The 25,955-nt window shown below is 37.7% G+C and overlaps 2 protein-coding genes across 2 annotated transcripts in view; one reads left to right on the plus strand and one right to left on the minus strand.

Annotated features, from left to right (window-relative positions):
- The window catches only part of LOC306847771 (uncharacterized protein), a gene marked incomplete at its 5' end in the record, with an annotated part of 57,388 nt that extends 52,978 nt beyond the window's left edge, over nucleotides 1-4,410 (minus strand). Inside the window, one exon of the mRNA XM_079381917.1 lies at nucleotides 4,333-4,410. Within this exon, the coding sequence (XP_079238043.1) occupies nucleotides 4,333-4,410 (78 nt within the window). The remainder of the gene's footprint in view (nucleotides 1-4,332) is intronic.
- Nucleotides 4,411-5,358: 948 nt separating this feature from the next.
- Nucleotides 5,359-25,955, plus strand: part of LOC306874048 (uncharacterized protein) — a 110,011-nt gene continuing 89,414 nt past the window's right edge. The window contains exons 1-3 of the mRNA XM_079423768.1: nucleotides 5,359-5,426; nucleotides 5,572-5,698; nucleotides 5,859-5,904. Coding sequence (XP_079279894.1) covers nucleotides 5,688-5,698; nucleotides 5,859-5,904 — 57 coding nt within the window. The 5' untranslated portion in view covers nucleotides 5,359-5,426; nucleotides 5,572-5,687. The remainder of the gene's footprint in view (nucleotides 5,427-5,571; nucleotides 5,699-5,858; nucleotides 5,905-25,955) is intronic.

Consider the following 25,955-nt stretch of genomic DNA (forward strand, 5'->3'; position numbering starts at 1 on the left):
GCCTGATGCTATATATTACATGTAAAAATATTGTAAATAACGTTCAGTTTCTTGCACAGACCAATCACTTCACCTCAATATATCGTCAGGAGCCTCGGGTATTCATTTTACATATCTTGATAAAAAAAACGGGCAGCCGCTGATTTTAAGCATCACCAACGTCCACGGTTTTAGCTAAAAATCTTTACTGTTCTACTGAAAGAAAAAAGTCACCATCATCTTGGAGGGTGAGTATATTAACAGCAATTTTAAATTTTTGGGTGAACTGTCCCTTTATCCCTTGGGTCTGCTTTGAGAAGTTTCTTGCATGGCTGCCTGTGCACATCTCGTGGCCCTCTCTGCCCTGCAGGTGAGATAAGATTGGAATTTGCTTGTCCTCTAGGAGAGAAAGAACTATCATGAGCTGCCAACCCCCACCTTGGTCCCCATCTCCTGGCATGAGACTGCTGCAAACCCCAGGCACTCAGGGAGGATATTGCTGTACTGAATGGATGCTATGGCTGCGAACACAGATTGCTGATGTTTGAGTCGAATTCATTGGTGTGCTTTTTATTTATTTTTTTGAGAGCTGAGGTGCTTCATCATTTGTGATGCTAGGGGGTTTGGTGGATTCTATTACACACACACACAGAGATTAGTGCACACCAACATGTATGTGCATTACCATATTATGTACTGTATATACAAGCAGACATGTACATTTCCCAGCATGTAAGTGTGCTCATATCTGCGCTCACACACATATCTGAAGCAGAACACATACAGACGCCAGACACACACTCCCATACATGTTCATACACCTTGACCTGCACAGTGTATGGAGTCCCTCAAGTATGAAACGTTCAAAGCAGACCCCTAAGGTTCAAGTTACCAACAAACTCTCTGACCTGGTGAGTTCTGGCATCTTCAGAAGAACAAAAACCTAAAATATCCCAGATAATTACAATTTTATTTTGTATATAAACAAAATAAATGTATATATATATATATATATATATATATATATATTAATTACTGACTAAAGACATTTTTGTCTTCAAGTATCATTAAAATACACTTTGTCACATGATACTAGATTTCACCACTAGGCGGCCAGTACTGAAAGACAGAGGGGTGGGAATTGTGGCAAGGATTTCCATTCTGCTTTGAGTTAAAAGGCTTTGATATTTTAAAAATAGGAGAAAATCTGTTCTTTCACACTGCATTGGCTCCTCAAAAGGACATCTCTTTGTTAGATTGAGCGGTATCCGCCAGGAGCGTTTCTAGCCTTTCATCGGCACTGGTGCATAGCCCCCCCACCACCACCACTAAGTTTCCCAACATTTTGATACTTTTTTGATAATGTTATGGATTAATGGATATAAACTGTCTTCACAAGCTGCACCTGCAATAAAGAGCTGCTTCATTGTTGACAAAAGATAGAAGACATTTGCAAGTTTTGTTACCTACAGGGGATTAATTATCCACCTCATCCAGTGTTCATCCAGCGCTCTTTCATTAGTTTTATGACTTATATTCTGTTATGATGTGAGAAACAGCTGCAAATGTTTTGAAAAAAAGAGTAAACTGTCTAAATGAATTAATTTGAGTCAATGAATGAATAAAACTATTTCAGACCTTTTTGCAAACGACACATATTCATTCACAAATCTGACACATGACATGATTCCTAAATTATTATCAGACAAGGATTTATCAATAACAGTTTACTTGGACACAGCGGTCCAGCCGAATCAGAACGCAGATTTCGGTGCCTCATTTCGGTGCTATGCCTGAGTGATCGATTGAAATATTTGTCCTTTGTTTCTCCGAAACGAACGTAAGAAGCATCATCACCGGTGAAAAATAATTTCCCAACTGAGAAAATGCACGTGAACTCAAGTCCGAAATCTCTAATAATACAAGTCCAACAAATCTTTGTAGTAACGCGGGTGTGCTGTTTTCACATTCCGACTTAAAAGCACAATTCGGGAAATGAGAGCATCCGAGGAGCACGCGAATGCAGTAATTACACTTGCTCTGACGGCAGCAGGTAGCCTTCCATTAACTAGCTAAGCTAAACATGCTTAAATTAAAATGCCTAAAGCTAAAATTCTCTTGTATTCATATTTTTAAACCTGTTGTCCAACAAAAGAGAACATTATAACCTTTTTAGTCCACAACTTTTGTGATCTGATGTAGCTTCTTGTCACAGAATGAGGCAGAAAATATGTTCCATAGGCTACTAATACATCGATTGGCAATGGATTATAAATATATTTAATTATTATGAAAATACCAGAGATGGCTTGAATAGCACAGATAAACTATACCCTGTCGTAGTCGAGTGTTTATTGTATTTGTTTTATCATTAGAAACGTTTATATCTTCTGTTACAGGGATAGCAATACCTTTGTCCATATTGGGGATTTCCTGGAGCTTCATGAGTTCCGCTACTTCTGTGACTGGATATGTGGATTTTTTGTGCGAGGGTGCCCCTCTGGTGTCCAGTATGAATGAAAAAGACAATGTGCTTAGTGCTAATGGCCAATCCAATTATTAATTGCTAATTTTTTTATATTTTTTTTATGTTTTTGTTATCAATTCAGACACCGTTTAGGCACCGGTACCGTTTTAAAAGTATTGATTAGGCACTGGTATAAAAAAAACAAAAACAAACGATACCCAACCCTACTAGCGATGACCCTGTTGTCCATCATGTTTCTAAACTAATTTGCCTTATTATTAACTCTATCGTGAACAATGTCAGATTCACTAACTGTATCTTTGAAATTCATCACTGAGCAAAAGCCAAAGCAAGTAACTCTAGCCTCAATGATCAATCTATTTGTGTCACATTATAAAACAAATGTTTCAAATTTTGGAATTGGCCTAAATAATCAGTGCCACACACTGGCTCCTTGATAATCCACATCAGGCAAACATAGAGACATACTGGACTGGGGGGTGGTATGTATAAACTGGCATTTTTTTGAAGGACTTGAGGGGTTAAGAGATTGTGTTAACAACAGGCTGTGGTTAGATTCACTTATTGAATAGACCTGAGGGTCGTGCAGTCTTAGATCCGGGGGATGGGCGGCACTATATGTCTACATGCCTATCCTGATGGCTAGCAAACTCCTCCCTCTATGAATGACAGATGCCATCTTTCACCTTGTAAACTGAGAAACAGAAATTGGGCGGAACCTCAGGAGTAAAATGAAGGAGCTCCAGAAATGTTATTGAAAATCAAGACAATTCAACAGCCAATCATTGGGAACGGAAGTGCAAGCTACATTTACACTCCCCGTTGGGACTAGTGCACAACAATGCCCTTTGGGAAATGCAGGAACATGATGTGTTTTGTTGTAAGGTCACCACATGTGCTCTTCTGTCCCTGCTGTATCTGTACCTCTAGGACAGGTCCCTCCCTAAACATGTCCTCACCTGTCTGCCTCCTGCTACTGCCTACTCTGACAGCGGGACAATAAATCGGCCACAGAGTGATGCCACATCTTTGTATTTGCAACAATGTATCCAATCATGATATATTAATGCAAAGCATGTCAGATTGACCAGGAACACTCTCTGGTGTAGTGGCTAACAAGACAGCAAAATTGTGCTCAGTGAATAGGTTCATATGGAAATTTTTACAGATGAGAACAATTATTCCTTATTTCACATCAGGTTTGTGATGAGTAAAAACTGGCATTTAATTTGGCAATAATGTAATTCGCTTAAACCAGTAACATTTGTGCAACAAATTGTTGGTGTAGATTAGAAATCACTGCTAAGAAAAGATATTTAACATAACCACTGTGAGGTTAACCAGTATGCAATATTATGGGCATTAAAATGACTACATGTGTATTTATGAAATTAAAAACAACAACAACTGATAATAAATAGATAAGTAAAAAAATAAGCAAACACAACAACAACAAAAATAAAAACAGACAGATAGGCTGTTATATTGACAAGAGAAACTTTACAAATATTATTAAATTATATCTTACATAAAGTTGTTATTTTATATCCAACATTAAAAGAACATCCTACATATTTCCACATGCAGTTGGGACTATATGAGGAGCATATCTCTGCACTTGCACTCAATAAAGTAGAGGCAAACAAATATAACGGATTGCATCTTAACGATTGCACATGAATATCCCATGTTTCAAGTCACATTGAAGTCTCGCACTTGTCCTCAGCGATCTCAAGGAAACCAATACTTTCAGGTTATAAAGTAGGCTAACCTGTGTTTAACTAAAGCGTGTGTGATTGACCCAAAGCAATGGCAACAGTTCTTTAAGATATAACTAAAAGAAGTAACAAGCAATGAGTACTTACCGCAGACTCCGATTTGCGCACCTCTGTACTTATAGTGAGAAACACCATTAACACCGCGCCGAGACACTTTAAGTTCATACTGATTTTCAAAGAATCTGCCCTCTTAACATTGACAGTCGCAACTATGAACACTTATTGAACTTATCATATTCCTCCGTTAAGCTAACTGCAGAACCAGTACGTTTTTTTTAAGTTTCAGATTAATTCTTGTAAAGTCTCAAGGCTGTCCAGTGCTGGCAGCGCTCGCAATAAATGTACCGTCACTTTACTGAATCCCCTTAACCTGCTCACCGCACTACTTCATATCCCTCCGCCAAAACCATTCTAGATCCCCACAAACTTTAAGATTTAAAGTCATGGGAGGATGAGAAGTTACATTTATATATCTTTTGGGGCTTTTTGTTGAATAAACCATTAATATATATTATTTTACTAACTGTTTCTTTCTCTTGATTTTATAGGGGGATTTGTTATCCATGCGGAGGACGCATCACAGACAATATATATATATATATATATATATATATATATATATATATATATATATATAATGTTTTTTTGTATTCATTTTTTTCCGAGGCAATTATCAAACAGAAGGATGTAGCCTAAATGCTACCACAAAAAAGGCTATATTTAAAGTGCACTTTTTGCCCGATAAATTTGTTGCAGTTATATTTGCTGAAACAAATGGAGATAGACTTCATAGGAAGGTTACTTGTTCTCTTCTGCTATTTTAAAGTTAAAATTAGTCATTTTGCAGCCTATTACTGATTATATTGAGCTAGACATGCATTAATCTGTGAGTTACTTGAATCAACTCAGTTTATGTGTTTATGTAATTTTCATTGTTTTATTATGTCCAGTCCTGTGTGAGATATATGCTACATTAATGATATTTCAGCTTACATGAGTGGCACAGTGTTTACTGATTGAGTGGCACAGTGTTTACTGATAAGTTTGGATGTTATCGCTGTTTGTTTAGAGGCGCGGGTGATTGACGGCTGAAAACCCCGCCCTCTTCTCGGAGCACAGCGCACTTGCAGCGGAGCGTGATCGACTGCGGCGAGGAGAGCGTTTCAACACAGAACTGTCTTGTGAGTGAACTTCTCTTATTCTCAGAGGACACACAGAAGCAAAACTTCATAAATGACTTACTGCATGTGCAAAATTATATTTTAATCTCTCGTTTAGGCCCTAATTGTTTATATTTATCCTTATCTCACTTCTTGCCCTTCGAAGTGGACGACCCGCTCGCGCACCGGATTCTCAAATGAATAGGTTTGAAGCCATTAACAGAGGCTTACCGTGAAGACGCCGAGGATACATTACCTGCGTTTTCCTCAAAGCTTTGCAAAATGAAGCTCTGGTAAGTACATTTATATTTAGAGATGTCATTTTATTACGCTTGGTTACAAATCAAGACACTTGGATGTTAAATAGTGGACTGTCAGTTTTAGTCACCGAGTTAAATAAAGTGTTTTATTTCTTTAGAGCACGTATGATGGTTTGTTTATCTCCCTTCACAGGAGTTTTGTGTTACCAGTTGTCTTGTATACATTGTCTGCTCAAGGGGTAAGTCTTCTATCATTAATAATGTAAAAAAGTCGTGACGTATTGTCAAGTATGGTGACCCATACTCGAAATTGGTGCTCTGCGTTTAACCCATCCAAGTGCACACACACTTGGATGGAATAAAACAGTACTTCCCCTTGTGGATTTTATCGCAAGTATAGGTTGGATCATTTGTTATTTAACTGAAACTCCAAGTTGTTCTTAGTAATATACATTTGGCTCATCACGTTTGGGTTAACTTTTGCAAACACATTTGAATGTTTTTAAAAGACACAATCACTTCACAAATTACAACCTGTGAAGTTTGGTGTAAACTGTTTGTGTGCCTTTTAAATGGTGTGTTACTGTTAAAAATCATTAGTTTTTCAGTGTATTTTCTTGTTTGATGATTTGTGAAGTTTCTCAGTCCTCTCATGACCAAACTGACAAAACACTCCTCCTCCTAATTAATATGCAAAGTACCCTGTTTCTCTGCCACACCCATTTACCCTATTACTACCATACTGGCACTGTGTTCTAATAAGTGTTTCATTCATGGATGTTTAAATATATGCTCATGTTTTACTCTTCCTCTGTTTTATTTTTTCACAAGAATTTGCCTGCACATTTAGTATGCATAAATTACTGACAATTTATCATCTTTGGCTCATGTTAAAGTGATTATAGCAGTATACCTTTTGAAATCTTAATTTATTTTTATTTTTTAGCTACAGACAAATCTTTAAAGATTAGTAGAGACATTAAATTGTGCTAATTGGTGGTCAATATTTGGAGGTAATAAGGTGCATGTTTAATTTTCACAAAAGGTTAGTGTGAATCCTTATAGAGGTGAATTATGAAAAGTTGTCTCTTGAGGCTTTATTTGAAAGTAAGTTGTGATTTGACTGTTCTGGATGCCTGTAGAGTAGGCATTAAGGAGTAGCCTGGATGTGGGAAATAGAAACAGAGTCTTGTATTTAATTCTATCAGTTAATGGGAGGAATTGTAGAGAGGACGACGTTAGAGAATATATAGAGGTTAAACATTTATTGAGTGGCATTTTTGATGGGCTCAAACTGACGTGAGAGTAATGCAGGTGGGATGGTGAGTAGTTGCAGTGTAGTCTAGTCATGAAATAATTAGAGCCTGCTGTAACAAGCAGCTTAGCAGAGTAGTAATTAATGGAGGGCTGGATTTTCCTCAAGTTCCTTGTGTAGCATGAAGCAGGAAGACAGTTTTGCTTCAATATGGTCCACAATGTGTGTCAGCTAGGAGTCAATTAGGATGTTGTGTATAAAAATGGAGAAAAATTGCTATTGGGAGGTCTTGACTCATTTGCACCTATCACCTCACTTTAAATGCAGATCTGTTTGAAATGTCAACTACAGAATGTGTGCATTTAGATGCTTGTTTATTTTTAATAAAATAATTGAATAATCTTTATTTACATTGCTTATAGATTTATTGTCCATAGAAGAGCACTTCCCAAAATGCCAGTACTTGTAGAAATCATTTGAATTTTAAAGGATTAGTTCACTTTTAAAAAAAACTTTTGCTGATAATTTACTCACCCCCATGTCATCCAAGATGTCCATGTCTTTCTTTCTTCAGTCGAAAATAAATTAAAGTTTTTGATGAAAACATTTCTCCATAAAATGGACTTCATTGGGACCCAAACGGTTCAAGGTCCAAATGACAGTTTCAGTGTAGCTTCAAAGGGCTTTAAACGATACCAGACGATGAATAAGGGTCTTATCTAGCGAAGCTTTATAAGCACAAATGCTCGTCTCTTGCTCTGTTCTGTGATGCGCGTTCGTGACGTCACGTAATACGCAATTACGTGGAAAAGGTCACGGTTGAGGTAGGCGGAAGTACCGAGTCAGTAGGCTTTTTAATATTAAAACACCCAGGATACGCACACGAAATGGGCATTTTAAACGATAAACTGACACAAAGACATTTGAATATGTGTATATGGTCCTCCTTCCGCACATTTGTAAACACTGACTCGGTACTTCCGCCTAAGTCAACCGTGACCTTTTCAACGTCATTGTGTATTACGTGATGTCATGAACGCGCATCACAGAACAGAGCAAGGCGAGCATTTGTGCTTATAAAACTTAAACTTTTTTATTTATTTTTTAAATGACCGATCGTTTCGCTAGATAAGACCCTTATTCATCGTCTGGTATCGTTTAAAGCCCTTTGAAGCTGCACTGAAACTGTCATTTGGACCTTGAACCGTTTGGGTCCCAATGAAGTCCATTTTATGGAGAAATGTTTTCATCAAAAACCTTAATTTATTTTCGACTGAAGAAAGAAAGACATGGACATCTTGGATGACATGGGGGTGAGTAAATTATCAGCAAAAGTTTTTTTAAAAGTGAACTAATCCTTTAATTCAGTAAATTCTACTACCTCTAAATCCATTTTAGGTTCCAGTTCAACTTCCTGTGTGGGGTGGCCAATTCAATCTCACACTCAAGAACCGATAAGGAGCCAATTCTTAATTCTGAATTAATTTGCACATCCCTGGTATGTAGTCACAAAATCAGAGATAGAATCCAATCACATGGTCAGGAGCTGCATTTGAAGTGCTTGTTAATACCAAGTGTAATCTCTGTGAATGCAGAGGCATTTGGTGTAAATGAAGTGCAGTTGATTGTTGTCAGTATATGAGAAACTGAAAATTTAGATGACACAATTGAGTTTTTTGGTGTGGCCAAGCAGTGATCCCTGTGGGACACCAATGTTGTTGATGGGGACTTAAGAGAGTGGGCCTTACCACTTTGCATGACCTATTTTCCAATATCAGAGTAGATCTTTGGGGCTGTTTACACCTGGCCACTTAATGCATTTTTTCTGCCTGAAAAGACCAGGTGTAAATGCCCTCCGAACGGATATAAATCCGATTGCTCAAACCACTTCAGGAGGTGGTCTGGGCCGCATTCCAGACAAAACTGGACAAGTGTAAATGCATCTGGTTGTTGAAATTACATATGCTAATTTTACTCCTCCCAAAATATTAAAATAATAAACATGTGAGAATGTTTTATAGGCTATATGGCATGTTGTATTCAGATATGACAGCGCTAATGCAACAAGCATCACCGAGGATGAGTAGCTGAGTATCTGTTCTAGAGATACACCGATTGCAATTTTCTTGGCCGATTCTGATTTTTTGGAAGTGTGACCTGTCGATACCGATTTTTGCCGATTCCGATTTTCTTTCTAAGAACTATAATTGAGAGCATATACAAACACAAATCTAAGCATATTTCAATGCAAAATTTATTTACATAATAAAATAAATTATTAAACATTACAATTCCCACAATCTGGACTAAGTTACATATTTTCTCTCACTTAAACAACTCTCAAAATAAAGTGCTCTGTGACTGGAAAGAGGAAGAAATATTTAACTTAAAATGAGTTGATGTATGTAACAAAACAGATGTTATTTCCCACTATGTTTATAAATGGTCATTTTTTTCATCTTTCACATCAAATTCTTACTTTGTTTCAATTAATTCAGTTTGCATAATAAGAAACTGTAGAGTTGTTACCATTCAAATGAAATTAGTATTAACAAACTATCTTTCCACTGCTGAGGAAACAGAAGCTGCATCTGAAGCGGCATTAGATGCATTTACACAGACAGTTTGATGAAGCTGAGGTGCCATAAATGCATTTACACTGCAAAATTTCAAATGCATAAATAATTTTACTAGATTAATGTTTTACATATTTTTTAAACATAAAAATAAATGTTGAAAAAAATGCAATGATACTTTTAAATATGACTAAACCACCAGGAGGTGGCGGGAAGTGTCTGTTTTAATGAGTGAGACATTTATTTATTCATTCATTCAACCGATTCATTAAAACGGCTTTCATTCAGAAACGAGGCAAGTGACTGTCCTTATGAATGGGCCACTGAATCATTGACTCACTCGATTCGTTCAAAAACGTGGATTCATTCAGTAACGAAACACTGATGCGTGTTGCTCGGAGACACTCAACAGTTCTGCTGTGGCTTTGATCGGAACTATTTTCGTCTGCGAAATTCCAAAAACAGTCAATATTTTGTCTAAAAGTCACTTAATTTTAACTTCCTGTTTATTAAAATACTATTGTATAAAATCAGTGTCACGTTGCAATCGTGTTGATATTGATATTCGGGGAAACATCATGGCCGTATAATGTTGCTTATCTAAATAATATTTTGTAAATATCTTTTTTTTTTTACCGCAGTATGTATCTATAAATTTCTGTGAGTTACTTTGTGTGTGCTGTCTCTCTCACACACTCACTCAGGCTATGCAAGCCTCATCTGGCATGACATAAATACATTATCAGTCGCCGTTTACACTGAATGCAATTAAAATTAGAATCATTCTCACGTGAAACGACTTGTTTACACCATGCAAAGGTCCCAAGATTTGATTAGTTGGTTTACACGCGACTGTGAGTGTGCGCGTGGCTGTGACGTCATTGCCTGCGCTGCTGGGCATAAAAGGATCAGCTCGGAATCACAAGACGTGAGACTGACCGGCCGGCAGTGTTGCCAATTTATACTTTGTAGCTAGATTTAGCGACTTCCCCGCCCCTTTTGAGACTTTTTTTTCAAAAGTTTAGGGACAAATATAGCAACTTCTTGGACAAACCTTTATGATGTCATCTAGTGACATTATCAGTTTTAGCTACATTCAATTGAAAGCAATTGGCAACACTGCCGGCCGGTCACCGATGCAAAAAATCGTCCGATTCCAATCACTGGCCGGTCAATCGGTGCATCTCTAATCTCTTCAGCAAGCCAACACGCAAACTGCCACGAATGAAACTGAAAGTATGTTGCAGACGCTCAACACACAATCATCTTGATTAGAGGGATAGTTCACCCAAAAATGAAAATTCTGTCATCATTTACTCACCATCGACTTCCATAGTAGGAAAAAAAATACTATGGAAGTCAATGGTGCCCCAAAACAACCTGGTTACAAACTTTCTTCAAAATATCTTCCTTTGTGTTCAGCAGAACAAAGACATTCAACAGGTTTGGAACTACTTGAGGGTGAGTAAATGATGACAGAATTTTCATTTTTGGGTGAACTATCCCTTTAAAAGTAGTGAGACTAACCTATCTTTCCAGTGCTGATGCCGCGCTGTCTCCTGTTATGGTCTCTGATATTGAAATTAACTGATAATGAATAAAATGCAGCGCATATCTATTGCTCTCATTGACGTGAACTCCATTAAATTTGCATATAGCGCGGGAATTAGATCCGTTTTGCGAAGACACGTTTATGTGGCCAAGTGTAAATGGAAACGTTTGAACAAATCAGATAAGATATCCGATCAGAGAAAACGCATGAAGTGACCAGGTGTAAACAGACCCTTAGACCAAGAAATGAGTTCAGATCTGAAAATAATTTTCATCATGCACCCATGTTTAATAGATGTTTGGGAAGTAAAAGTCAGCAAAGTGAACGTTTTCTGGACAGTGACTCGGTTTTCTTTAAACAACTCCTAATGTAGACATCACTTCAACTCAAACTTTTTGGACGTAGATGGACATTGTAGAGGGTCAGACATTTGTAGAGACCTACAACATCATTCAGATAAGGTCAGCAAGAATGAGGAGAAAAGTTCTTAAGAGCTTTTGATGGGGTCAAGACAGAGGCCAGGGTCTTAGGTGAATGGTTTTACCATTCCTTTTTTTTCCTACGAGCAAGAACAATCAAGCTTTATTGGAGTGCGCTGATATTTAACAGCAATTTTAAGCTTCTACATGGATTTTAAAGGGTTAATTGACCCAAATTCTTTAACTGAATTATGATGAGCAGGGAAATACAAGGAGCCATTAGTGAACTAGTGAAATAAAAGTAGGAGTATGTCTCAAGACTATAGAGAAGACTTTAGAAAATAAAACGTATGTGTTGCTGTCAAACCATATAAAAAAACACAGTTTATTTGCTTTTAGTGTAATCTCTCAGTTTTAAGAATCTGTGATGATTAAGCAAATCTTTTGTTGATACATTTTATTGTTTGATCTTTTTAAGAATAGTAATATAATAGGGTAATTTACAAATATCTCAAGCCAATTGCCATTAAAAATTTGTCAAGAGGCAAGAAGAAACTGGTATCTAGTTGGAAGCACCAGATTAAAGATTTCATTGGACCCTTTTAAAATAAAGTCTCACTCTTTGTGTTGCACACCAGGAAAGATGTTTTTTGAAAAATCTAGAGTTTGTGTATTTGATAATGCTACAATATAAATATGATATCATAAACTGAGTAGCAGTTTAAATATTTATATAAGGACATACGGAACGCACTCCATATCTTTTATTTTGATAAATATGCACAGATAAGCACTCCTGGCAGTTCTTATCTGCAGACACGCAAAAGCATTGTTCTTGCAATGATTGTGTATTATATTCACTTTTCTTGATTAATACAAATAATCTAAATCATTTTGGCAAAACAGCCAATTATAGCTCATAGCCTTTCTAAAACAGACTGATAGGGTTCGTGATAGTATACTGTCCTACTTATTACTGGAAGAGCCTTTTTGATGTGTTCTATAGCACAGCATGAAAGAAACCACAGCGGAAATATTTGGATGAGAACTATCTCTCCTACACACCATATCAGTGGAGACAGAGAATGAGAGAGAAAAAGACATATAAAGTGGTTTATGCGATCTAGAAAAACAACATGAATGCTTGTTAAAATATACTTTTGCCATGGGGTTTTGTGCTTGAGCACTGTGCAGATAGTTACATAGATAATTTCTCAGTATTTTAACTAAGCCGAAGGCAATGGATTCCAATAACTTGGTGCACATAGAGTAAGGGATCATTTCCTTTTAAAATTCCCTAAAGCTAGGAATAAAAAATGGGCTTGTTTAGAATATTTAATGTAAAAGATCTGTTTTATTGTCACATAAAATAACTGCTTACTTTAGGTATAACGGATTAATGTTAGGTTAGTGTTAAGGAGAGGGAGGTGGATTGTAATGAAAAAAGACACAAAAACATGCAAGTTCTCCTCTGGCCAAACGAACCAGCAGTTCAATTCCAACTGCAGCAAAGTCAGATTGTAAGGGCTCAACTGGTTCCAGTGGTCTTTCCCGATGGCTGTCTAAGTGGCGGGGTCCTCACTGGGGATCTGTCTCTGGCGCTCATCTCGGTGTCCTGGTCTCCGCTGGCGTTCAGGGCTGTAGAGGTCGTCTCTGGGTGCTGATCCACCATCTGATCTGGATACGAACTGGATCTGGTGACTGCAGTGACCATCTGGGCTGGATACGGACCGGATCGGGTGGCTATGGTGACTGGGGATATGTCCCTGGGGCTCATCCAGGTGTCCGGCCTCCGCCGACGATCAGGGCCACATACATCATCTCCCTGCGCCGATCCACCATCTGATCCAGACACGGACTGAGAAACAGAATAGAAACAGACAAATATTAGCGTAGATGCCATTCTTCTTATGATGTAACGAGTACATCATGTGTTATGGAGAGTGTTCCCGGTTCCGGTTGATCAAATTAATGCAGCCTAACTATCCTTTAACGGATTTGTATAAAATAAGTGTATTATTGTGTTATGTGTAAGCCAGGTTAAAGAAATGTGTCTTTAATCTAGATTTAAACTGACAGAGTGTGTCTGCCTCCCGAACAGTATTAGGTAGCTTGTTCCAGAGTTTAGGTGCTAAATAGGAAAAGGATGTGCCGCCCGCAGTCGATTTTGATATTCTAGGTATTATCAAATGGCCAGAGTTTTGAGAACGCAGCAGACGTGGAGGACTATAATGTGATAAGAGCTCGCTCAAGTACTGAGGAGATAAGCCATTCAGGGCTTTATAAATAATTAACAAGATTTTAAAATCTATACGATATTTGATGGGGAGCTAATGCAGTGTTGACAGAACCGGGCTAATATGGTCATACTTCCTGGTTCTAGTAAGGACTCTAGCTGCTGCATTTTGGACCAACTGTAATTTGTTGATCAAGTGTGCAGAATAACCACCCAATAAAGCATTACAATAGTCTAACCTTGAGGTCATAAATGCATGAATTAGTATTTCTGCATTTGACGTTGAGTGGTTGCAATTTAGGTATGTTTTTGAGATGGAAAAACGCAGTTTTACAGATGCTAGAAACATGGCTTTCAAATGAAAGATTGCTATCAAACAGCACACCTAGGTTCCTAACTGATGAAGAAGAATTGACAGAGCAGCCGTTAAGTGTTAGATAGTGTTCTAGGTTATTACATGTGGGGTTTTTAGGTCTGATAATTAACTCCTCTGTTTTTTCAGAATTTAGCAGTAAGAAGTTACTCGTCATCCATTTTTTTATATCAACTATGCATTCCGTTAGTTTCTCAATTTGGTGTGTTTCACTGGGCTACTAAGAAATATAGAGCTGAGTATCATCAGCATAACAGTGAAAACTAACACCATGTCTCCTGATAATATCTCCCAAGGGTAACATGTAAAGCGTGAAAAGTAACGGCCCTAGTACTGAGCCTTGAGGTACTCCGTACTGCACTTGTGAACGATATGATACCTCTTCATTCACTGCTACGAACTGATGGCGTTCAGATAAGTACGATTTCAACCATGCTAATGCACTTCCACTAATGCCAAAAAAGTGTTAAAAGTCTATTTAAAAGAATGATGTGGTCGATAGTGTCGAACGCAGTGCTAAGATGTGTAAGTCCCCCACACATGATTGTAAAAGTGCTTTGGGTGTACAGCAATACACAATAAAGCGCTATATAAATGCATCATTCATTCATTCATTCAAGATCCAGTAGAAATAATAAAGAGATACAACCACGATCAGATGATAGAAGCAGGTCATTTGTAACTCTAATGAGAGCAGTCTCAGCACTATGATACGGTCAAAATCCTGAATGGAATTCCTCACAAATACTATTTTTCTCTAAGAAGGAATATAATTGCGAGGATACTACCTTTTCTAGTATCTTTGACAGAAAAGGGAGATTTGAGATCGGTCTGTAATTAACTAAATCTTTGGGGTCAAGTTGTGGTTTTTTCATGAGAGGCTTAATAACAGCCAATTTGAAGGTTTTGGGGACATATCCTAATGACAGTGATGAATTAATAATAGCCAAAAGAGGATCTATGACTTCTGGAAGCAGCTCTTTTAGTACTTTAGATGGAATAGGGTCTAACATCTTGGTTTAGATGATTTAACAAAATTATACAATTATTCCTCTCCTATAGTAGAGAATGAGTTAAATTGTTCCTCAGGGGATCTTTAGTGCACTATCTGATGTGATATTGTAGCTGACGGCTGCATGGTTACAATTTTATCTCTGATAGAATCGATCTTGGAAGTAAAGTAGTTCATAAAGTCATTACTGCTGTGCTTTTGGGAAATGCCAACACCTGTTGATGCTTTATTTTTCGTTAATTTAGTGACTGTATTGAATAAATACCGGGGGTTATGTTTGTTTTCTTCTAGAAGAGACGAAAAGTAATCAGATCTAGCAGTTTTTAATGCTTTTCTGTAGGATAGGGTATTTTCCCGCCAGGCTATACGAAATACCTCTAGTTTTGTTTTCCTCCATCTGCGCTTTTTCCCATCATAAGTTATTTCTTAACTTATGCTCTCTTTAAGGTGCGAGTGTGAGTCGGACTGTTTTCTTTGATCTTCCTTAAGCGTAAAGGAGCAACTTTATCTAAAGTGTTAGAAAAGAGAGAGTCCATAGTTTCTGTTACATCAAGTTTTTCTGCGCTGTTGGATATGCTGAGGAATTGAGATAAATCAGGAAGATTACTTACAAAGCAGTCTTTTGTGGTAGAGGTGATGGTTCTACCATACTTGTAACAAGGTGTAGAATTTACAGTTTTAGCTATATGGAGTTTACACAAGACTAGATAATGATCTGAGATATCATCGCTTTGCTGCAGAATTTCAACACCACTAACATCAATTCCATGTGACAGTATTAAATCTAGAGTATGATTTCGACAATGAGTAGGTCCAGAAATGTGTTGTCTAACACCAACAGAGTTCAGAATGTCTATGAATGCTGATCCTAATGCAACTTTTTCATTATCGACATGGATATTAAAATCGCCAACAATTAAGACTTTATCTGCAGCCAGTACTAACTCATTAACTTACTAAATCAACAAATTCTTTATTAAAGTCTGTGTGGTGTCCTGGTGGCCTGTATACAGTAGCCAGTACAAACATCACAGGGGATTTATCACTAACACGTGTTTCTCTAGATAATGTTATATGCAGCACCATAATTTCAAACGAGTTATACTTAAAGCCTGCCCTCCGAGAAATACTGAGAATATTGCTATAAATTGTAGCAACACCTCCCCCTTTACCTTTTGGACGTGGCTCATTTTTATAGCAGTAATCTTGGGGGGTGGACTCATTTAAAGTAATGCATTCATCTGGTTTTAGCCATGTTTCTGTCAAACAGAGCAAATCTAGATTATTATCATTGATCAAATCATTTACAAAAAGTGCTTTTGTAGAAAGGGACCTGATATTCAGTAAGCCAAGCTTTATCAATTGTTTCTCTGTATTGTAAACATTTTTTATTTGTTGAACATCAATTAAATTGTTACTTTTAATTTGGTTTGGACGTTTTCTATATTTTCTAGTTCGGGGAACAGACACAGTCTCTATAGTGTGATATCTGGGTGAAGGAGTCTCTATGTGCTGAGATTTAACTGACTTCTGTGACGTGAGGCGGCTAGCAGACGGTCCGTTTAGCCAGTCTGTCTGCTTCCTGACCTGGGCCCCAGTTAGTCAAGTATGAACTCTAAGACTATGTGCCATATTTCTAGAGAGAAATATGGCACATAGTCTTAGAGTTGACTAATCTTTATTATCATTAATTTCTCACAGTTTCACAAGGAACCGTTGTGCTTCTTGTGTGAATATTGTCTTAGTGTTATCACAGAGGACACCCCATGCTTCCTCCCCCGTGAGAAATTCCTGGGCTGCCTAGTACAACGTGTTGAGAGATTTTCTGCACTTTTCTTGCTGCAGGTGTAGCTTTCTAGACCATTCCTCCAGGTCAGATTGAGACACTTTGTGATTGCTTTGTGATTTGTTAGTGCTTCTCCCCATTTGAATCGTCCCTGGGGCACAAATTCTCATGTTCCCTCCATCCATTTAAAAGCTGTAACACCAGTATGTAATGTTTATGGCCCTCTATTTGATAGTAGGATAAGTGGACTGAGATAGATGAGTTGTCAACGCTACACAATTGAGGGCATGATGGAGAAGATTGCTGTTTCTGTGTTTGTCGTATGTTAAACATCATGTTAATGATCTAAATTACGTTTAGTAAGAAATTAAATTTAGTGACAACATAGCGAGCAGTCAGATATTTTATTATGGCTATTAGCCTGCGACAGTTCCCATGGAATGACCTAAAGTGAGGTACACACACACACAATGCTAATGTTATTTACTTGTTTTCTTAATTTCTAAAACAGTAGTGTAAAAAGATCTCCATTTTTGCACATTGTATTGTATTCTTTCTTTCCTTTCTGGCATCTCACCAGTTTCCTTCCTGATAAGTCTATAAGCATTCATGTTTATTCTAGTCCTAAATGTATCCATATCAACCTTCTTTTCTTGATGATAAATGGAAAGATTTGAGCAGGGTTTTCGTAGTTTGCTTGCCAGGTGGCTTCATTTATTGTTCCCTACATGTTTCTCTCTTTGCCTCATCAGATTTGGTTTAGTTACTGATTAGTTAATCTTATTGTCACTGAGAGCTTTACTCCTTACATGGCCTGCTTTTATTGTACAGAGTCTTGTGGTTGTACATAAGAGGGATCCTTTAGATCTGCACATTTTCGCAGTGCCAACAAGCAGACAGTTTTACTGCTTTTTCATCTTTCATGATGATGGATAGCATCTGTATGTAGACCTGTGTATGTTTGTGGGACCACGTGTGTGGCCCGGCTTTTACTGCTTTACTCGGTCACATCTCCAGCCAGCCTCTTCTATAATGTCCTGCTGTTACAATCAATACAACATGAGTATAAATCACAGCATGCTACTCTGACATGTTTGGCTGCTAAGGATAATTTAATTTCATACAAGCTGTAAAGGCCTGCTGAGTGTCTCTTTCCCTCACCGTTTCCCATAGCTCTACATGGCCTTTTTTTCCCATCATAAGTTATTTCTTAACTTATGGTCTCTTTTTATGTTTATATATTCTGCCCTGATCTCCCTCTTTCTGTTGTAATTTCCTTCTTTTCGTTGAACCTTTTAAATCATGCAGCAAGTAGCTCTTCAAAAGTGTCAGTAATAAATTCGAGAGATTTGGGAGATTAAAGTCTCGGAGGCGATGACAGGACTAAAGGCATGCCAGTGCCATTTTTGTCTTTGTCTTGCCATCAACTCTACACGTATGATAGAGCTCACCAAGATCCATGTTCACTCATGTTCAAAACAAACAAAGGGTCAAAGGTTACACTACGGAACAGATTGAGAGTGTGTGGAGAGAGCATCTTAACATTCTTTCCTTCACTCACCGGTTTCTGAAACATTGTAAAAGAAAAAAAAGAAATAGAAAGGCAAGGACATAGGAATAATTAACAGAAAATTGCTACTTTAGTGCATTGTTGTGCATTTGTTACAGCATTCTGGGTAACTGCTAGGGCATTGCAATGTGGTATATTACTGACAAACCAAAAAAATCTGAGAAATCATAAGTCTGATTCTCTTCAAGTTAAATAATTTGAGACCTCATTCATGTTCCTTGCATAGATGGTGCAGGAGATGTTTTGTGGGTGTGGATATTTGTTTAAACCTCTACCCCAAAGTAAGAGCAGTATTAGGCTCAGGATACATGAGGCAACTTTTTGAGCAATTTTTATCTGGATACTTTAGTTTGGTCATGGGCCCTGTGTCTCACCTGGTTGCCGTTGACCGCAACATTTCCCAAAGTTGCCCCATGTATCATCAGCCTTAGTGATTTTTGCTTTCTTTTCAAGAAAGAAATGAATGAGATCAGAGAAGAAGCATTTATAATGATGAGCAAATGCAGTTCTCACACCGAGAGCATGGAAATATAGACAGATGAAAGATTGATGTAAGAAAATACAAATTGCTCTCAGGGTTTAAGAGTTTTTTCTGCTTAAAGAGGGTCCCCTTTTATCAAAACTTATAGGTAGGTTTATGTTTATGTTGTTTTAGTTCATTATACACACCTTGTCTTACACCATCTACATGTCACTGTAGCCTTGAACTGGATTTACTCTTTGCTTTGAAATGGATTTTTGCTTTTCTCTCTGTTTTTCTTTCATTTGTTGATGGCTGGCTTGCTTTCACTCATTCTTTCAATTCCTTCATGTACCCCACCCTTCTCTGTCATCCGTATAACCTTCAGAGTGAATTGGCACCCTCAGGGCAAAACCCCCTATCACACTTTGATTCATCTATATGTTTACCGTTGTTGTGAAAGAGTCTAATATAGACATAAAAAGAAGCATGCTAATATTTCGTACTGGCAATAAGTATTCATTAAGCAAGTAAATACCACAATTACCCCGCATCTGTCTAATTAATGCATCCTGCAGTTACTCTGCGTTGTGCTGTAAGAAAACCTGTTATTGGAATAGCTCTGTTTATTCATGTGTGTTTGGCCTCCCCTCCCTCTCTATGGGACTACATCATCCTTTCTTCCCTCTGTTGTTTTTTCCCCCACATATCTATTGTACAGGATCTCCTTAATCCTCCTTCATTCTTTACCTATGATGTGTCCACCTGTGAATTATATACAACCCGAATTCCGGAAATGAAAACTAAAAGACTTTCAAATCACATGAGCCAATATTTTATTCACAATAGAACATAGAGAACATAACAAATGTTTAAACAGAGACATTTTACACTATTATCCACTAAATGAGCTCATTTCAAATTTGATGCTACAGGTCTCATAAAAGTTGGCACAAGGGCAACAAAGGACTGAAAAAGCAATACATTTTGAAAATATTCAGCTGAGAGAACATCTAGCAACTAATTAAGTTAATTGGCATCAGGTCTGTAACATGATTAGTTATAAAAGGGATGTCTTAAACAGGCTGAGTCTCTCAGAAGTAGAGCTGGGCAGAGGCTCTCCAATCTGTGAAAGAGTTCGTGGAAAGATTGTGGAATACTTTAAAAACAACGTTCCTCAACGTCAAATTGCAAAGGCTTTGCAAAATCTTATCATAGATGCCCGTGGATACACTGCATCACTTATCGGCATGATTCTGTCATTGACATTACTAAATGGGCCCAGCAGTACTTCCAGAAACTACTGTCGGTAAACACAATCCGCCGTGCCATCTGCAGATGCCAACTAAAGCTCTATCATGCAAAAAGGAAGCCATATGTGAACATGGTCCAAAAGCGTTGTCGTGTCCTGTGGGCCAAGGCTCATTTAAAATGGACTGTTTCAAAGTGGAAAAGTGTTCTATGGTCAGACGAGTCCAAATTTGAAATTTTTGTTGGAAGTCATGGACGCCGTGTCCTCCGGGCTGAAGAGGAGCGAGACCTTCCAGTGTGTTATCAGCGTTCAGTTCAAAAGCCAGCATCTCTGATGGTATTGGGGTGCATAAGTGCATACGGTATGGGCAGCTTGCATGTTTTGGAAGGCACTATGAATGCTGAAAGGTATATAAAGGCTTTAGAGCAACATATGCCCTCCAGACGACATCTATTTCAGGAAAGGCATTGTGTATTTCAGCAGGACAATGCAGAACCACATACTGCAGCTATTACAACAGCATGGCTTCATAGTAGAAGAGTCCGGGCGCTGAATGGGTGCCTGCAGTCCAGATCTTTCACCTATAGAGGACATTTGGCACATCTTTAAATGAAAAATACATCAAAGACGACCACAAACTCTACAGCAGCTGGAAACCTATATCAGGCAAGAATGGGACCAAATTCCAACACCAAAACTCCAGAAACTCATTCTAAAAAAAAGTTTCACTGTTGTTTGACTAATATGAATGGCAGACATGATGAATATTGGACAGCTTCCCCTGTAAGACCAAAGTTCGGATCCAGTATAGCCTACTGTTACATATGCTTTTTCTTTTTCAGCTGTTTACTCTGTCTTAAGACCTAAATCACTGTGTTTATGAGGATACTTGCAAAGATGGGGATTCTGACATATAAGTGTGTTTATGTGCTTGCCCATACAAGCGCCAATGTTTTTTTGTTTTTTTTCGGCTTGTTTGTTTTTTTAGTTTTTAGCTATTTATTGTATGTCTGGAAAAAAATTGTCAGAATGACAATATATTCACTTATGTCATGCCAAACCTGTATGACGCACTTTCTTCCATGGAAGATGAAACAAGATATTTTTGAAGAGGTCCAAATAACATTGACTTGGGATCAAATATTTAGTTTCACAGAAGAAAGCAAGTCATACATGTTTAGAGCAACATACTCAGGATCATATTCGTTACCCTGACCATAAATAATAGTATTCTATTTTCAGGAAAATAATTCTGCCAGTTGTACTGGGTCAAAAATGCATTGTTGAGAGGAAAAAACAAAGATAAGTCACGTTGGTGTAAAACTCACATTTTATTATTATTCAGAAGTAATGTAAAATACCAGTAAATAAAAAGAACAATCATAACCCTATAAACTGTCGCCATGTGGGAAATGTGATATGCAAATAAACTTGTTCACATGTGTGCTTGAAGTGCATGTAGGTCGCTTTGGAATATAAGCCGCAGCATGTTTCAGATGATGAAAAAACGTGATTCATATTCCAGGATATACAGTACTGCTTATTCTTAACTTAACAAACACTTCTAAAGCTCAAACATCAGTGTGTGAATCTGTAATATTATAGTATAATCTACTATAGCATAGTTTAGCTCAGCACGGTCAAGTACTATCATGCATAAAGCATCGAAAGTATGTGTGTCACATTATTGTTAAATTAGAGATCCTTTTAGGGGTAATGTATACGGCTACAATCATTTGGAGTTACAGTGCTCTACATTGCTTGCAGATGTTAAGATGGAATGAAAAATGCTATACGTCAGGCCCCCTCTAGACCTAAGGCCCTGGAGCTAGACATTCCCATGATGGCATTCCCAAATCCATGATCGGGGCAGGCCTCAGCTTAGTCTCCAACCGTTGGCTAAGCAGCTGAACCCCCTCACCTGCACAACCCACCACAGCGAAGTACTACACACACACACACACACACACACACACACACACACCCACCCACCCACCACCTATGATCCTCTGTATTATTACCCTCAGCTCTGATGCTTTCTTCTTTCTCCTTCTCAAACATTTACCCTCCTGCTTAATCCAAGAATATCATATGAAGAGTTTGGTTCCAAAACGCTATAAATCCATTTTGATTAATTTGAGTAAAAATGTGTTTTCTTTACTAAGAAAGTGGCAAGATGAAAACCACTATTTTCTGTTTCAAACTTTCACATAGCATAGTTAGGTTATAATAACATAAATTAAAATCCAGATTTTGATTTTCAAACATTTATTATTAAAACTCATCTTTTTTCCCCAAAAATGCACTAAATCCATTGAATCAATATAAAAGTTTTTTTTTTTTTTTTTTTCATATTGAAAATACTGAAAATGCACAACAAAGTAAGTTGATCCACATATGACAGCCTCTGAACTTGGTCAATACTAATCTTCTATACAGGCACTGGACTAAAAATACATTCAATCAGTCTTTGCCATGTTGTATTCATTTAGTTGACTAGTGCTATATGCTGTAGGCTATATAACAAAATCATTAATGGCATTAATAAAAACACTTACACTGACAAGCTACGTGATATCGCATTCATAATCGAATGCGATTCATCTGCGATATTGCTCCATCTGAAAGCACGTGATGGAGATCACAGAACCGGCTTTACTGATGGGATGCGCATGATACTCACATGCGATTTATCTTGCAGCCCTAATTTTTTGTTTGTTTGTTTGTTTGTTTGTTGATCACAAAGTAGATGAGGAAAACTAGGATGCCGGGTGTATTCAAAGCGCCGCCATTGATTGCGCTGTGATTGGTTGAGCGGATTTATCGCATTCTGCAGAGAAAGGAGACTGGCGTTTGTCGCGGTTTGGAATAAAAGGGAGAATAACACGACAAATACTGCATTTTGCATAAAATTAAAAACAGACTTTTCAAGACCAGATACAATACTGATTTTGTTGGAAACTCTTTTTTTTTTTTTTTAAATGGCGTTTATCGCGTTTTGGAATCAAACTCTTAATATATTTCCTGAGACCACCATTTACTTTACTCTCTTCTTTCCCCTCTTGTCGCCCCTTTATCCTGTCTTGAAAGATGAATGTTTTTCATCACCCTCTCCGCAACCTTTTTACCTGTCGGTCTCACCTGTCTGTTTCCGCTTTACTGCTCCAAGGCAGATTTTACAGCAGATCCTGCAGGTTTTCTTTTTACTCCTTCGGCCTGTAAAAGACAATGAAGGTGTACTATCATTAATTATATGAATGTGGTGGTGTAATCACATGGGGGAGTGGAGAGAATGAAGAAGGAAATGGAGTGGTGGTCTTCATGTTTAAAGATTTTTAAATTCTAATGATTTGAGTTGTTTCAGAAATGGTTAGGTGGGTTTGAGTTTTTATTTACTGTGCACACATTTTGTCAGCTCATTGGTTAGTTGAGTGTCCATTTACACATTTACAACCAAATATGGTCTGTGGTTTCTGTTAATGGCTGAGATTTGTACCTCTGGTGAGCAAAAGCTCTACTACGTTGGTTCAGAACCAGGTCACAGCACAGGAAGTACTTGGTTGATCTCATCAGTGATACACAATGTGTCTCTAACTAGTGAAATCTGGACCACATTAACTCTTTCCGTGACCTCCTTAGGAAGCTTTCAAGCAGTTATCTTTAATAAGAACATTATGTTATGTTAATTCAATAAGTTATATTTGTACAGTTTCTTATTGCTTGTTTTTGTATTTAAAACTTCAGCACTCAGTAGACTCCCAGAGGACAGTTTTATTGCTCAGAAGTTTTGTCTTCTCAACTCTGTCTCTAATATTTCTCTAAAAATTCTGAAGGAGAAATGAAAACAGACATATACGAGTGTAAGCTATAATATTAATGTGGATAGGATAATTTAGATGACTTGGTCTTGGAAATATTTGATAAGAAATGTTCATATTGAAAACTTGCAGTATCGTGGACTTTAGTATTGTGGTAAATACAGACATTATTGGATTTTTTTTCTGAAACTTCAGTAGACATGGAAATTTATAGAAGGCTAATAATTAAACAAATGATAAAAATCTAAAATTGAAATTTATAAAAAATCATCTCATATGTCATATGACATTAACTGTGTGAATATTGAAATATTAATTTAAAATATAAGTGAGTTCTTCAAGTAAATATTGAACAAATATTCAAAAGTAAATATAAAGGGGTCCAACTAACCACAGCATCCCTGATCTAGGAGAAACAGAATTCTCATTTGTGACTTTTCTTTTCATATTTCCAAATATTTTGTGTGAGCCTTCTCTGTCCTATCAGTCAAAGAGGACATGTAACTGCTTATTTACATATACATTATACATATAAATGCTTGCATACATGTCTTTGTTTATCCCGTATTAATGACAACCAAACATGAGCGTATTCCACACATCCTGCAGTGCTGTAAATGATCAACTAACTCTGTTTGCCTCAGGACTCCGGCAGTCTGGGAGGAAGTGTATACAATCTGTCTCTGTTCTGTTCATTCATTAACATCCAGCTTTGTAGTATGGATTACACCAAACTGTGGTCAGAAACACTGGAGGTTTCCGTAGGACACAGACACAAAGATGAGTTTGGCTCAAGGCTTACTACATTGTTTGAAGTTCAGGAGAAGCATGTTTTGACATCAGCTCTTCTTCTAAGGAATCTCCGCACATCAGGTCATTTCCTTAGTCGAGAACTTTCTTTTGGGTCTCTCTCTATTTTTTTAGTCCTGTTTGAGCCTACGTGGGAGGGCATTACCTTTAGTTAATGGGAAATATATAACAAACTTGCATTGCTGATTAACTGTGTTTAACGATCCATTGAACTGATTCAGAGATATGCCCCCATCCTGGCTGAAATAATTACATCTGTATCACAGTCTTCAAACCAAATGGGACTTCAACCTCACCAGGCTCGTGTGGTGTAAACCATTAGCTACAGCTTCAGCACTTTTTTGAGCTATAAATTGTCTTCCCAGGGGGATTCAGACCACTGCTCAAAGCCTAGTGCTGATTTCCTGTGGTGGTGATGGAAAGGAGACTCCTTCTCTTAACACTTTGTGCTCTTGGGACTTGCAAAAGGCCAGTCGCTGCCCTCTTCTCTAACTCAAACTGAGTTTTAATGTTTCCCTGGTGTGGCTTCAAAGCCTCAGACTCTGACCTACTGCTGAGTGGTGGTTTCCTGTAGCGCTCATAGCAGGTGGTCTGCACAGTGTCGGCCTACAGTCTGTGATGCTCAATTTCCTTCAGCCATCGTAAGAGACCAAGCCAGCTGTGGCTTTTCCAGGCTCTTCTTGTCTGTTGAAAATGATGTAAAAATGCCAGTTTCACTTTGTGCGAGTTGCGTGACCGTCTAACGACGAGACGAGTGAAGAATCCAGAAAATTCACAAAGAGGAAAAATAAACAAACCGGTTGGGTCAAAATAACCCAACCCAGGTGTTCAGTAGTGAAGAACCCCTTGCAATCCATTTGACCCAGCATGAACAACCCAACTGTGTGTTTACAGTACCTCAAACAACCCAGAATTATGACCCAGCACAAAAATGTGTTTACAGAAATAACCCAGCACTTTTTAGTGTATGATACTTAGCTGGAGAGCTTTGACATGGTTGGGTTATGTTTTCCTAGCACATTGTGCTTGTTCTTTAATTTTTTTCAACTGGAGAAATATGAGTCCACAAGTGTGATTGCTAAAATGAACAATATTTTCTTATATTCCAAAGGATGAAAGCTAGGCCAAATAGAGTTTACAGAAACAAGCTGAACTAACAGCTTTTAGAGCA

The sequence above is a fragment of the Barbus barbus genome (assembly GCF_936440315.1).
Source record: "Barbus barbus genome assembly, chromosome: 1".
Taxonomy (NCBI): Eukaryota; Metazoa; Chordata; class Actinopteri; order Cypriniformes; family Cyprinidae; genus Barbus; species Barbus barbus.